The following is a 14,916-nucleotide window of genomic DNA, read 5'->3' on the forward strand; positions in this document are numbered from 1 at the left end:
TCATAAGATTCTTTATATATACCTTAAAACATTTTTTCATAAGCTATACATTATATTAGCTTCCATGGCTGGTAATAATATAGCAAGAGAAGAGAGACGAAATATAATTGCGCAGAAAAAAAAAAACAAAAAGGGTCAACTACAACCAACAAACTCTACTATTTCCAGCTTCAAAAATATTGATAGGTTACATATTATTAGTATTATATGTTTCAGTTGTTCTCGCTTAAGTGATTTACTTCTCATCTGATTTATGAAATAGATAAGCCACATAAGAGGAAACAACAACCAATCAAAATATCTAAGACCTAGAAATAACACAAAAGAAATTATTCATAATTTAGAAAATGATAAGCTGATCAATAAAAAAAAACTAAATAGTTAGTGAATACAAATAAAACAAACTCAAAATAGACATTAAAAAAACACAGTAAATCCATTAACAAACCCCAATTACTTTTAACAAAATATAATTTTTAACAAACCCCAACAAATCTGCGCAACTCACGGAACTCCACCTATTTTTACGTAAATGATAGTGGTTGATGATTGGTTACCTCAATTATTAATAGCAAACTTGTATTAATAGAAAAACAAGAAACTTTAAATGGTAAAACTGTTTAGTTAAACTCTTCAAAACAAATCAAACATATAACAAGAGATTTTATAAACATCTCTACAAGAAAAAGAAAAGGAAAAATGAAAAATCTTACAATTTTCCTTTTTTTGTTTTGTCTTTGTATGTTGGGCCATGTATCCGGTTCCGCAATCAGGATCGTCAACGAACTCAAAAATAAAAAAAAACTATTTGGATGAGGTGTTTTTCTAAAGAAGATGTATTGGGCCCAATGGTAATACCAAGCGGAGGGGAATTTGTAAATTATTTTCATAGTAACCTTTTTGGTAGAACCCGTTTTATGTGTACAATAAAACAAGGGCCTAGATTTGTAAATTTTAGAGCATTTAAAAGAGGACGTATGTGGGAATGGAGAGTCCGAGAAGATGGGATTTATTTAAAAAGAACCTTACGTAAATTTACTAACAGCACAAAAGATCTCCATAAAGATCTAGATTGGATAGTATAGGATGCTATCTAGTATCCAGTGTTCAAGAAAGCGGTCTAGGCGGCCGCCTAGGCGGCCGCCTAGGCGCCGTCTAGGCGCTAGGCGCTCAGTAGACGCCTAGATGACCGCCTAAACCGCTTAAAATTACATTAATTTAATTTTAATATTTATTTTTGATTTTTAACTATATAGATTTAAATTATTAAGTTTTATATTTGTATACGTAATTATAAATGTTTATATGTTGTTAATATAACTTAAATAAATGTAATTTTGTTTATAATTTATAATTTTTTTTATTTTTCTAACATATATTTGTACATAATTTTATATATATAATGTTTTATGTTGTAAACACCTAAACCGCCTAAAAACCGTCTAGACCCCGATTAGGCGTTTTAGGCGCTAGGCGCTGGATCACCGCCTAAATACTGCCTAGCGCTTTCTTGAACACTGCTAGTATCTATACTAGGAGGCAGTACAATAATATGTGAATAAAAACTCTTGATGTATGAATTTATTAAATATGATTCTATCATTTACATTGTAAAACTCATTTGTTAGTAATTCTATTATATGTGAATATAAAATAAATTTTTGGGACATTCGAACTATATAAATTTTATAATTAAGATTTGGTTGTTTCCTTTAACTGAATTTGAATAACTTCTAGAAATCTTTTTTTTTTTTAATCTATGGTTAAAACCATTTTTTTATTGAATAATTTGTATGGTTTTGTATCATAGATAGATTGAGTTTTTGTAGAAAAATATAGATGGTACAGTGTCATATATATTAGTGTTTTGCAATACTTAATAGTATGTTTGTCAAACTAAAAAAGTATAAATATCATCGGACGGGATGGTTTACCTGTATCGTAATACCATGTTAAATATTTAAAACTTATATCATTGTCGATTATTCCATCCGAATCCGTCTAACCATATAATTTCATCCGGTGATATTCTACACGTTTTAAAAAATAAACTCATTTACTAGTATAAAATATATTCGGGGTCATAATTCGAAAATGAAAGATTTATGCACTATTATCAGCCACTCCATTCATTTTCTTTTTTCCGTGAGTGAACAAGGATTTAACTTCTTCTTTTTTTTTTTTGGGTCTTAGTTAGTTAATTAATTATACTAGTAAAAAATTAATGTTACATAGATGGTGATGAAGATATTTTACGTTGGAAGATTTCATTTTTTAACTCTGATTACATCTACGAACTTGATAATAAAATTATCATTCAAAATATTTAATTGTAAGTTTTGGCCTCTATTTCATTTACAAAATCAACAAACAAATGAAGGAGATTGAGCTTTGAGAAAATCATACAAGTAAATAAGTAAGTATCTCATATTAAAGAGGTTGAAATAATTTGTTTACAAATCACCATAAGGCCATATCTACCAAATAAACTTAAAATAATGCGATAAAAGCAGTTGATAGTGCATCAAATCGATAAGTAATATACGATTCTAATTTAGAGTTGATAGTGCATCAAATCGATCAAAGCATATCGACAAAACTAAATGAAAGGCATAAGCTAGATTGGAGAATCTCAGAGTTGTCTTCATGATCATGATAGTCCTAATTTTTGCATATGATAATATAAAGTCTGGTATGATGAAATTGAAGTATATAAAGATATTTGGAGAATTTACGCCTGTTCGTAGATGTATCATATGCATAAAATCAAAATGTACCGAATAATTTGTTGTGAATTTTATGTCGAGGAACCACCTAAAGGATACATCTCCTATCCATTTTTTTCATTTATATTACGTTAATATTCATTTGGGTGCCAAAAGGTAACATGTTATTGTTATGTATTCTTTATTGGTGATATATGGAACATTCGGTGATCATGACATATTAACACGGTAGTAGGTAGGAATTTGCTCAACAAAAAAAAAGGGATTCTTTATTTTCTTAGTAAGACTTTGAAAATTGAGTTCGTCCAATTTTTTTTTTTCAATTGATATTATTATTATTATTATTATTATTTTTGGACAACCTTTCAATTGATATTATAGACTCCTTATTTTGATTAAAGCTCTACTATAAAGTATAAACAAATTCTATACTCAAAGCCTTTATCCATAATTTTTTTTTGGAAAAATTGTACATATCTAAGTTGTACACTTGTACTATAATTAAGAAGATTAAGAAAAAATTAAGAAGATTAATCATCACTTCATCAGACTGAACCCCAGAACCCCTAGTGTCCAACTTGACAAGTGTTGTTACTTCGATGATCTAAGTACACTAACACTGGATAATAATTCGACTGCATGATTTAAATTTCACAATATACAGAGTGTCTATTCCAGCAAAAAAAAAAACCTTATAATTCGACAGCAAAAACATGAAATATCTTGATCTGAGGGATATTTTTCTGAGTTTTGAATGTTTGTTTTTCGATAACTTCGTCAAAATCATAATTTATTTTTCAGTGATCCTTTTTTTGTGTGCAAATCAATGATCCTTTATATAGTACTTTTGGTCTTCATAAACCTTATTAGATTTTTTTAGTTGTAAGATTTCCGATACAAAAACAAAAGTCATATCCAATGGAAACTGTTGTCAGACAGATTACTCTTATTAGTAGAAAATTAGTAAATACTTGTACCTGATTCGTGGTCCTAGAGAAGTTTGTGCTTTCTTAAATTTCAGGCAGTCAGAAGATGAGTTCGCAATGAACATCTTTCAAATTAGGAGTAGGTGAGATGCTTCTCTTTTTGCAATACGACACTCTACCCTATCATAACATCACACGTGTCTCGTTTGAACATAATTCATTTTTCAATTAAAAAGTATAGGAAGATCAAAATTATTGTCATTTTATTTCTATGGTTGTTGTGGTGGTAGGTGAGAAATATAGAATTCAAAGAAAAATATGTACCAACTTATGACTTGCAATGGCATTTTATACTGATCATGTTTTTTTTTTCTTTTCCGATTAGTATAAATTCGTTTTGAAAATCTTTTAGTTACCAGTACGATTAAAAAAAATTACCTTACTCGTTTGCACTGCAAAGCTCTTTGATGATTATATATTTTCAAAAGAACTCATTTGTATATTTGACATGCCATATATTAACTAGGAAACAGTGAAAAACAAATGAAAATAATTAAGTGATTTTTTATATCTATAAATGTTTTTTTTTTTTTTGGGTCCATATCTATAAATGCATGATGATGAAGAATATCAAATGTAGTAATTAATGGGAACACAAGTAGTATACTACATGCAGTATTAGTTTAACCGATGTATGTTTCGCAATTAATTTAGTGGAGTTTAAGTTTATTTATTTATGTTTTTTTCTTTTTTGAGCAACCGTAGAGTTTAACTTTATAAGATGCGATATATCTTCATGAATGAAGGGTATTTTACCTACTTATTTTCATGATTTGTAGCTACTCTTATTGTTCATGTACGTTTAGAGTCGTTAATAAAATTAAGGGAATATGTACTAGATACCACAAAAAATCAAAAGTAATTAAGAAACTGCCATAGGGTCCACAGGACATTCTCTCTTTGTATACAATTATTTTTATACCCATTACGTATATTACATGTTATTTTTAAAATTATCATGTCATTTTTGTTTTTTGAACGAAATTATATATCGGTTTGGGTTCACAAATGAAATGATTAGGGTTTAAATTTTACAATTAGAATGAAATTATATGTCGGTTTGGGTTCACAAATGAGATGGTTAGGGTTTAGATTTTACAATTAGAACGAAATTATATGTCGGTTTGGGTTCACAAATAAGATGGTTAGGGTTTAGATTTTACAATTAAAACAAAATTATATGTCGGTTTGGATACACAAATAAGATGGTTAGGATTTAGATTTTACAATAAGAACGAAACTATATATCGGTTTGGGTTCATAAATGAGATGGTTAGGGTTTAGATTTTATAATTATAACGAAATTATATGTTGGTTTGGGTTCACAAATGAGATGGTTAGGGTTTAGATTTTACAATTAAAACGAAATTAGATGGTTAGGGTTTAGATTTTACAATTAAAACGAGACTATTTGTCGGTTTGGGTTTACAACTAAACGTTATTTAGTTCAATATAACATGTAAAATATAAATATTACATGCTATTTTTAAAAATCACACCAAATCTTTCACTCTTTCTATCTAACAATAAAACAGAAAGGATGATTATGTCTTTTTACTCCAAAAAAACGTAGGCCCTATGGTATTTACCTATAAAAAAATGTTGTTGTGGTATTTTCTTTATTTTCTTCATAAACTACTAATATTACCCTAAAATTAAAAGTGATATAGTAAAGGGCTTCACTGAATCTTCTTCCATACATATTGATACATAATTCAAGACATGAACACTAAAGTCATACAGAAAATAAAGATGGTGAAGATTAGGTTTTCGTCATAGCATGTTGTCTTACAGATTAATATAATACACCAGTCTTGTAGTCTTTACTAGGCCTGGGCACTAATACCCGTTACCTGTACTCGACCCGTTACTCGGCTCGTACCCGTTCCAAAAAGAAGGGTACCCGCAGCTTTAGGGTCGAGTAAAGGGTATTATATTTATATTACCCGTGAGTAAGGGACGAGTATAGGGTATTAGTTTAGTTTTCAATACCCGTTCCGTTACTCGGTCTTTTACCCGTTTTGCTACCCGACCCGTAAATACCCGTTAATATTTTGTATTATTATTATTATTATTTATTATTAATTTATAAATTTAGAGTTAAAACCTAAGTTCAACTTAGCCTAACTGAATTAATATATTATTTTTATTTTCAAAATTCGTAATTTTATAATTTAGGAACTATATATTGCATAAATTTATGAATTTTTCATTTTTTGAATTTCAAAAGATAAAATTATTATTGCGATTATTAACATTTTTTTATCGGGTACTCGTTTTCCGGGTAATAATAAAGGGTCGGGACGAGTAAAGGGTCAATTATTTTTTATCGGGTACCCGTTTCTCCGGGTACCCGTTATTTAAGGGTCGAGTATGAGTAAATTTTTTCTGTTACCCGTTAGGGTCGGGACGAGTAAAGAGTCGGAGAAAATTCAAGGGTACCCGTCCCGTGCCCAGCACTAGTCTTTACTACACAAATGACAAAGCTATGTCACTATACAATTTTTTGTTGTTGTTGTCAACCTATGTCACTATACAATATTATTAAAATATTACGTAAATGTATAAAACGAATAATTTTGTGCCGAACACAATTTCATAAATATAATTTTAAATATAATAAGATATATATATATATTAATCTAATTAAAGCAGTTTTAGGTACAACTTTTCAATACTTTTTCTAATAAGGTAGCTGACATTCTATGAAAGCAAATGTCAAGAAATGATTTAGCATTGAAAAAAATGATACTATTTTTAATTTTAAGCATAAACTGACAATGAGTTAAGAACAAGTATGGCGTGTCCGGTCCCCTCAGTCACCAAACTTGTCTGTCCCGCTTGCATTGCTCAGTCGTCGTCTCAAGTCTCCTTTTTCTTCCTTTTTATTAATCTTGTTTATTTGATCTATCTAATCTACTCTAAATTTGGTTTCAATAATGAGTTCGATTCCTTTAACAAAAAAAAAATATTGAGTTCGATTACTGCAGTAAAAACTTGGTAACTTTTTTAATGTATTACGGATTCAACTCCGCAACTTGTGCAACAAGTTAACAAAGATCTGGTCAAGGTTAATTGATACGATTGTAATTGAGATATGATTGTGATCGTATCTTACATTAATTGTAATTAGATATTATAAGATCCCATTGTATTCAATAAAAGCAATGTAAAGTACCATTGAATAATATATAGAAATATTATTTCCACTGTCTACGATTCTACATATCAGAGCGTACACACGCTGGCCCGTTAATTAATCTGGCCCGGATAGAGGCCCGATCACCCCATTAATTGATGGCCCAAAAGAAATGCTCAATTCCATCGAGATAGCTGAAAAAATAGAGCATTATCTCGAAGGGGTGTAATGGATTCTGTCGAGATTAACAGCTAGAATAGCCATTATCTCGAGGGAGCGTGTGGAGAAAAGATCCCACATCTGATAGATGTGAAGAGACTTGAGTAATATATAAAGGGTTAGGGCTTCTCCAATCATTGCCAATTGGTTTTGAGTTGGAAGCCCATAATAAAGCCCAAATTTAATATGGTATCACAGCAGGTCGATCTTTGTGGATCGATTATGACGACCGTCAAAGACGACGGTGATGAAGATGACAACGATGAAGACGGTGCCTAGATCTGATGATGAAAAGATATATGTGATAGTGAAAGCAAGAAGATGAACATGAAGAAGTTTTAGCGATTCTGTTAGCAACCGACGAACTTGACGAACCCGACGAATCCGACAAACCCGATGAACCCGACAAATCCGACAAACCCGACGAACCTGACGAACCCGACGAATCCAAGAAACAAGAACACGACTTGAATGATTTGAAGGAATCCTTGTGTCACACACAACTCTTGTGTTGTGACATCGATGAACCAGATTACGACAAGAAAAACCGAGAGACTCAACGGTGGAGTATAACACCTTGATGAATACCGAAACGGAGATGTGAAGATGAGGACATGATCAAGTTCAAGTTGGGCATTTGCAAGCAGCATGCTCCAACTTGAGGGAGGGTATTATGGATTCAACTCCGCAACTTGTACAACAAGTTAACAAAGATCTGGTCAATGTTAATTGATACGATTGTGATTGAGATATGATTGTGATCGTATCTTACATTAATTGTAATTAGATATTATAAAATCTCATTGTATTCTATAAAAGCCATGTAAAGTACCATTGAATGATATACCGAAATACTATTTCCATTGTCTATGATTCTTCATAATGGTTGCCTAAGAGAGAACTAACTCAAGCTTATGTTAAAAAAAGAAAAATTGTATAAAACGAAAATGACCCATAAAATGCTTCAGATTGTCATGTATGTTAATTAACCGTACCATCCACACTTTCTTGATTAGTTAAGACTTTCAACTTTCCTTCAGAATATATCAACTATTTAGAAATTTTAGTAACGTAAAACTTATAATTTTAATAAGTAATTTAGATTTTCCACTAAAAATTGTATATATATATATATATATATCTATATATTAATCTAAAGTAAAAAGTTTGTAATGGTTACTGGTTAGTGGTTGAAAGGCTTATTTTGGGGGGGGGGGGGGTTGAGAGATCAAACTGATTCCTTTTTCTGTGATTTCTCTTGATAACGATTGGTCACTATCAATAATACACTCTGGAATCTCTGATTAAGATATCATTATATATGATAGGTTTTGTTATGTAAGAAAAAAATAATCGGATGACAAATTTATATATACTTAACTAGAGAAAAAACTTTCATGTTAGAAAGACTTGATAAGTAGACTTATGAGCTAACGACGCACATGCAAAATTTTAAGCGGAGTTTGTTTAAAAATGACGTATGTTTTACAAGAATATGACAACCTTCATAGTCATAGCAGTATAGCACACTGACGCAACCTCAAACAAATTTATGATCGATTTATCATCATTTAGATATAACCTACTCTGTTTAAAATTAATTTTAGTATGTACATTAAATCAAACTGTGACAAAAAAAGAGAGTAGGACATTAAATTGGGAAGTACTAAGCTAGATCCCGCTAAAATGGCATAGTTGCTACTTGTTATCGAATTTAATAGCTTCGTAGAAAGTTTAACATATGTAAGAAATTAAAATGCTACTTGAATTGTAATTTATTTTACTTTTTTAGAACAGATCTTAATAATTTGTTTGGATGTCTTATTAGTGTAAGAAATAGTAAATTTACATTGGCCTACTAGGCCCGTAATATTATTTATATTATATTTTCGACGTTAGGCCATATATTATTCATATGGTAAAATACCAAAAAAAAACTGACATGACTCGATATTCAATTGGACCAAATCATGTTGCCAGATCAGAATTTTGCGTTAAAATATGCCAATCGTCTACCTTCTTTATTATTTTTCATATAAATAAAACTCTCTCAACTTCCACTTCTGACCCATCACACAATCCTCATTACAAGAGAAACCCAAAAAACAGAGCAATCTTAGAAAAAGAAAAAAAAAAAAAACTCGAGATCTCTAACTAAAATGGGTTCAACGGGGGAGACACAGATAACTCCGGTGCAAGTAACCGATGACGAAGCTGCCCTTTTCGCCATGCAGCTAGCGAGTGCCTCGGTTCTTCCGATGGCTTTAAAAGCGGCTTTAGACCTTGACCTTCTCGAGATCATGGCCAAGAACGCTTCTCCCATGTCTCCGACCGAGATCGCTTCTCAGCTTCCGACCAAAAACCCTGAAGCTCCTGTCATGCTCGACCGTATCCTCCGTCTTCTTACATCTTACTCCGTCCTCACCTGCTCCAACCGTAAACTTTCCGGCGACAGCGTCGAGCGTATTTACGGGCTTGGTCCGGTTTGCAAGTACTTGACCAAGAACGAGGATGGTGTCTCGATCGCTGCTCTTTGTCTCATGAACCAAGACAAAGTTCTCATGGAAAGCTGGTAAGGCTTTTTTTCGATATCTTTCCTCAAAATTATCATGATAGTTCTTATTTTTCAATAGATCTTATGGTAAATCAAGTTAGAAATTGAGTTCATAAGCTATGATTCTTGGTTGATGTGATTATAGTGCAATTGTGCAAAGGTAAAGGTTAAAGGTGATAGAGAGAGGCACAAAGTGTCAAAGACAATCAGACAAATACAGACACAAGGACACGTTTACCATCTTCCACTTGAAAACCATATAATATACAATTCTTTTAGTGGTTAGACGACCTTCTAGACAAATTATTTGTTTTTTGGCTTTTTGCACACAAGACTATATCTCTCTTTGTTTATAAATTTATTTGTTATGTTCTTGACTAATGTTCTTGGCTTTATTTAAATATAGAACTTCTTCCGATTACTGAGTAGCAAAAGAGGTAAATAGAATAGGTATACATTAGGAAAAGAATTGGTCTTCCGATTATTGGACTACAAATAATTAAGATATTTGTCAGCTACCTTATTAAAATTTCTGATTTTGGTTCTCCTTTAATAACCGGCTGGTTCTCTTTTGCATACCGGTAGCTCTTTCTCAACTTGACGTGGATCAAGTTTAATCTAAAATAGAGTTCAATCCTGAGACCAATCTAAACTATTGTTAGTAGAGTGATAACCAAAAGTTAAGGGTTTAGAATTTGAATGGAAAAAAAACAATTAGTTAAGGATTAAATTAAGTTTGGGGAGTGTGTGTGTGTGTTTTCGTAAACTGATACCAATGAGACATGTTTCAGGTACCATTTGAAGGATGCGGTTCTTGATGGTGGAATTCCATTCAACAAGGCTTATGGAATGAGTGCGTTCGAGTACCACGGAACTGACCCTAGATTCAACAAGGTCTTCAACAATGGAATGTCTAATCATTCCACAGTCACCATGAAGAAGTTACTTGAGACCTATAAGGGTTTCGAGGGCTTGACTTCTTTGGTTGATGTTGGTGGTGGCATTGGTGCTACCCTCAAATTGATTGTCTCCAAGTACCCTAACCTTAAAGGCATCAACTTCGATCTCCCACATGTCATCGATGATGCTCCTTCTCATCCCGGTATATTACATTTTCCTCACATTTGGCATATCCAAATTTTTTATATATTTTTTATAAAGATTGTGGTCTTATCTATAAATTAATGCAGGAATTGAACATGTTGGAGGAGATATGTTTGTAAGTGTCCCTAAAGGTGATGCCATTTTCATGAAGGTTAGTAATCATTAAAATCAAGTTTTTTCAGACTAAAGTGCTAATTACTACTCCATCCGTTTCAAAATATAAGATGTTTTGGAGAAGTTTGTTGTTTTATAATATAGGATGCTTTCAAATTTCAATGCAACTTTTAGATTAGTTTAGTATTTTATATTATGCAGTATTATTTCTGATTGGTTGAACTTGTTAAAAGTAAAGACTTTTTAATTTGCGTGCTTTGCTTAAAACATCCTATATTTTGAAACGGAGGGAGTAAAATTCTTGAAATTAGAAGTAAACTCATGAAGGAAACATTTTATCATATTGTTGTAACAGTGGATATGCCATGACTGGAGCGACGAACACTGCGTGAAATTCTTGAAGAACTGCTACGAGGCGCTACCAGAGGATGGAAAAGTGATTTTAGCAGAGTGTATACTTCCAGAGACACCAGACTCAAGCCTCAAATCCAAACAAGTGATCCATGTCGACTGCATTATGTTGGCTCACAATCCCGGAGGCAAAGAACGAACTGAGAAAGAGTTTGAGGCTTTAGCCAAAGCATCAGGCTTCAAGGGCATCAAAGTTGTCTGCGACGCTTTTGGTGTTAACCTTATTGAGTTGCTCAAGAAGCTCTAAAACAAAAATGTCCTTTTAATGATGATTTATACGTAAACATGATCTCATGTCTACGTCTACTTCTTCACCCACCTTAATTTGTTTTACTCGTGTTATTATTATTGTTCTCTATAAACTATGGTGTTTAATAATGGTTTATCAAGAGTTTGATTAGAGTTGGCTTTTCTACTTCTTATAAAAAATACCGTACTTTGTATTTTTGTTTATGTAATTATAAGAAAAATAAAACAACGAGCTATTATTGAATCAGTCCGATTAGACCAATCAATCTCATATTCAGACAATCATCCACGTGGACTCTGTTCCTTCACCGACCAAACTAGTTTCAACGAATCTTCATCAACTCAAAACTTCTCAAACTTCTCTTACTCTTTCTAGACTCTTCTACCTTTGCTTCTCTCGTTACCGATTATAAATATATAGTCTCCTATAACCTTAATCTCGTCAAGAAACAAAAAGTTCCAAAAACTATAAAACTGAATTCAGAAGATGATGTCTATCTTTAGCCCCTTTGAAGCTCTTTACGCTGAATCCAATGGCTTCAAGATGAAGTTCTCCGGTAATCAGAAACAGAGCTCCGGTGGTAATCAGTCGGCGGCGACAGAACAACACAAGAACTCCGGTAAAACTTCATCTGACGATGAAAAAAGTAATAAGAAGACGAAGAAGATACAACCGATGAGGATAGCTCCAGAGCTCGATGGTGTTCATTGTTTTGAAACAATTTTTCCTTTTTGATGATCATGATGTAAAGTTTTATTTTATTATTACTTGTAAAAAAAAAAAATGTTGCTTTGTATAAAGATTGATCAGACAGCTTACTCCAATACTACAAAACTAATCTGGAACTATCTGCGTTTTTGGATTATTCTCAATCTGCTAAATCCGTATGTTTTATATCTATATTCGGTTTCAAGATTCTATGAAGAAGAAGTAGTCTGATGACTCTGACTTGTTGTTGTTGTTCCTTCGAGCTGACGTTTTCTTCCACCGTTACCAAACCTCTTCCCAAACCCTAAAACAAACGCAGGAGGAACAAAAGCTCCTCCGCTCAAACTGCAGACAACAGCAATAGCTCCACCGATGAACAACAGTTTCTTTATATTCGCAGCTCGGTTTCCTTGGTTTTGAGTAACGGGAGTTTCAGTGACAGGTGATGCGCCGTTGCTGAGTGAAATGAGATGTTCTGATGAGATCTTGGTGTTAATTTGAGCCATGAAAGCAGACCGAGAAAGCTTGGTTCCTCCTTCTGATAGTCTTTGTGTTTGGTAAGCACGTAAACCGGGTTCCATCTTCTTCACTGCTCCCCACATTCCTCGTTTCACTCCGAGCTTTGCGATTTCTCTCGGTATCCCCATGTCTTCGTGGTGAAACAGAAGCACTTCGCATGCACTTGTTACTCCATCGTCTCTTCTTGATTCCACTGCATTAATTAAACCATATTAGGAAAAACGTTACACTATGTTTTGAGTTATTCGGTTCTTGAAAGATGACAAAGTGTTGGATAAGGATCTTTACCTGGTCGAATGCACCAGCTCGAGTAGAACAAGTCTACACGTTTTTGTTTGTTGTTAGGCGGTACAGAAGGAACCGACACTCCCTGAACCAAGAACAAGAAACGATCTTAAGAGTGTTGTTACTGGAACTGATTCGTTGCAATGCAAAAATCGAATATTATCTTCATCTTCTTGTTCCTTTTTGATATAACTTCCCCAAACTAACCGATTTAGAGACAAGCTAGCAATTCGATTTCAGTCTTTATGACATAATATGTAAACGGTTCCATGTTTGTTACTACTTACTAGTAACATACCTTTGTAACACAGTAATAAGAGTTCCCACAATTCCAAATCCTGCGACCGATCACATATTCTCTATCACTGCAGAAGAATGGGAACTGCAACACAGGAACATACACAAAAGGAAAGATCAAACTAGGAACTAATCATCAAAATGTTACAAAAACAAACTAGAGAGTCTAATACTTACCTTGCGTATCCATCTAACAATCATGGTTCCGGAACTAGGACACTCTTCAACAGTAGTGGAATTAGAAAGCATTGTATCCCAAGTTGGTCTAAACTCATCATCCCAGAAAAAGTCTCTTAAAATCTGAGGAGTTGCATCTTCAAACACAGTTCTGCTTCTATACTCAGTAGGACCATTCTAAAAAACAAACACACAAAAAGACCCAATTCAAAATTCAAGACAAAGATAAACAAAAACTTTATCTTCAAACACACAACACAAGAACAAATAATACTTACCTTAGGTTCTCTCAACCAAGCTTGATATCTCATACCAGAAGTGAAACGATCCATCATCTGAATCCAAGCTTGACCACCATCTTTCCTCTCAACCAATTGCACAAGATGCCTCAAATCCAACTCCGTTACAGTATTAGGCAACCTCTCCTCTGTTTTCTTCACTCTACAAAACCCCAAAATACACAAAATCAACAAAACCAAAAGAAAACATTTTCTCAAAATCACAATCCTCAAAAATTGTAACTTACCTTGAAACTAAACCCCCATGTTGTTCAGCAGAATCAGACGAAGAAGATGAAGAAGAATCAGGAGAAACAGTTGTCCTCTGTTGTCTCAAAGCCATAGTCCATGTATCACAAACAAGAGCTTTCAAGCAAGGAGCTGATCCAAAACCCTTTAACGGAGAAGAAACAGAGCTTGAAGAAGGAGATGGTAAAGACAAATCAAAAGATCTCGGAGCAGAACAACGCAATTTGACTTCTCCGTTATTAGAAGAAGAAGATGAAACCCATTTGGGTTTCCATGCCTATCCTATGATCAATCCAACAACAAAGGCGAACCATCCTGTAATTAACCCTAAGATTATACTCTCAAGCAAATCCATAACTTTTTTGACACAGAAGATAAAGAAAAGGGTATGGCTTTATATATGTTGAAACTTGGAAGAAAAGAAAAATCGAATCTTTGTTGGATAAAGATTGAGAGAGAGGCGGTGAGAAGGAAGAAGACAAAGAAAGGGACACGAGTGGTGGTGAAGAAGAAGAAGAAGAGGAGAGATTTTAATCTAATGGTTAAAAGGGTTATTTCGTAGACGATAAGTAGTAGTGGCCATTGATGTATAGCTTCGAAAGGACAATGCTTTTTTTTTTAGAGGCGGAGAATGAAAATGGTGGACGGAGAGTGTGAAACGACGACTACCACCGTCCATCAATAAGGACTATTTCTATATTTACGGTTGATTTTTATTTTGGGGAGGAGGAAGACTTCAAATCTTTTAGGGTTTATTTTTCTTTACCCTAATTTATTTCTTCAGTTATATACCGTAACGTTTTTTTAATGTCCTATTTTGATAAGTGTGTGAAAGCAAAATTGACTATAGTATAAAATTTTTGACTTTTTATTTTATTTTGGGAAGACTTGACTATGGGG

At 33.1% G+C, this 14,916-nt stretch overlaps 3 protein-coding genes and 1 pseudogene across 3 annotated transcripts; 3 read left to right on the forward strand and 1 right to left on the reverse strand.

The window, feature by feature from the left end:
* Positions 1 to 650: 650 nt before the first annotated feature.
* Positions 651 to 1,372, forward strand: LOC104729285 (S-protein homolog 32 pseudogene; annotated as a pseudogene).
* A 7,604-nt stretch (positions 1,373 to 8,976) lies between these two features.
* LOC104729294 (flavone 3'-O-methyltransferase 1-like) lies at positions 8,977 to 11,746 on the forward strand. The gene is made up of 4 exons (XM_087487992.1): positions 8,977 to 9,642; positions 10,416 to 10,726; positions 10,815 to 10,879; positions 11,198 to 11,746. The coding sequence occupies exons 1-4, from the start codon at positions 9,230 to 9,232 to the stop codon at positions 11,498 to 11,500; spliced, it is 1,092 nt and encodes a 363-aa protein (XP_087344118.1). The 5' UTR covers positions 8,977 to 9,229; the 3' UTR covers positions 11,501 to 11,746.
* Positions 11,747 to 11,925: 179 nt separating this feature from the next.
* On the forward strand, positions 11,926 to 12,351 carry LOC109128880 (uncharacterized). Its single transcript, XM_019236067.2, has one exon. It carries the CDS (start codon positions 11,990 to 11,992, stop codon positions 12,236 to 12,238), a length of 249 nt encoding a protein of 82 aa, XP_019091612.1. The 5' UTR covers positions 11,926 to 11,989; the 3' UTR covers positions 12,239 to 12,351.
* Positions 12,245 to 14,790, reverse strand: LOC104729303 (uncharacterized). Its single transcript, XM_019236061.2, has 6 exons — positions 14,016 to 14,790; positions 13,768 to 13,930; positions 13,490 to 13,666; positions 13,314 to 13,397; positions 13,019 to 13,100; positions 12,245 to 12,923 (listed from the first exon to the last, which is right to left on the reverse strand). The coding sequence occupies exons 1-6, from the start codon at positions 14,108 to 14,110 to the stop codon at positions 12,421 to 12,423; spliced, it is 1,104 nt and encodes a 367-aa protein (XP_019091606.1). The 5' UTR covers positions 14,111 to 14,790; the 3' UTR covers positions 12,245 to 12,420.
* Positions 14,791 to 14,916: the final 126 nt, after the last annotated feature.

This window comes from Camelina sativa, chromosome 2 (assembly GCF_030686135.1).
Source record: "Camelina sativa cultivar CO46 ecotype springtype chromosome 2, ASM3068613v1".
Classification (NCBI taxonomy): domain Eukaryota; kingdom Viridiplantae; phylum Streptophyta; class Magnoliopsida; order Brassicales; family Brassicaceae; genus Camelina; species Camelina sativa.

What these genes read in the sequence shown, in the direction of transcription:
- LOC104729294 (XM_087487992.1), top strand. Translation starts at nt 9,230, where the DNA reads ATGGGTTCAACGGGGGAGACACAGATAACTCCGGTGCAAGTAACCGAT. An exon ending in TGATGCTCCTTCTCATCCCG is followed by an intron (nt 10,727 to 10,814) that starts GTATATTACATT and finishes AAATTAATGCAG; the next exon opens with GAATTGAACATGTTGGAGGA. An exon ending in GTGATGCCATTTTCATGAAG is followed by an intron (nt 10,880 to 11,197) that starts GTTAGTAATCAT and finishes TTGTTGTAACAG; the next exon opens with TGGATATGCCATGACTGGAG.
- LOC109128880 (XM_019236067.2), top strand. Translation starts at nt 11,990, where the DNA reads ATGATGTCTATCTTTAGCCCCTTTGAAGCTCTTTACGCTGAATCCAAT.
- LOC104729303 (XM_019236061.2), bottom strand. Translation starts at nt 14,110, where the DNA reads ATGGCTTTGAGACAACAGAGGACAACTGTTTCTCCTGATTCTTCTTCA. An exon ending in CATGGGGGTTTAGTTTCAAG is followed by an intron (nt 13,931 to 14,015) that starts GTAAGTTACAAT and finishes GGGGTTTTGTAG; the next exon opens with AGTGAAGAAAACAGAGGAGA. An exon ending in TTGTTAGATGGATACGCAAG is followed by an intron (nt 13,398 to 13,489) that starts GTAAGTATTAGA and finishes CCTGTGTTGCAG; the next exon opens with TTCCCATTCTTCTGCAGTGA.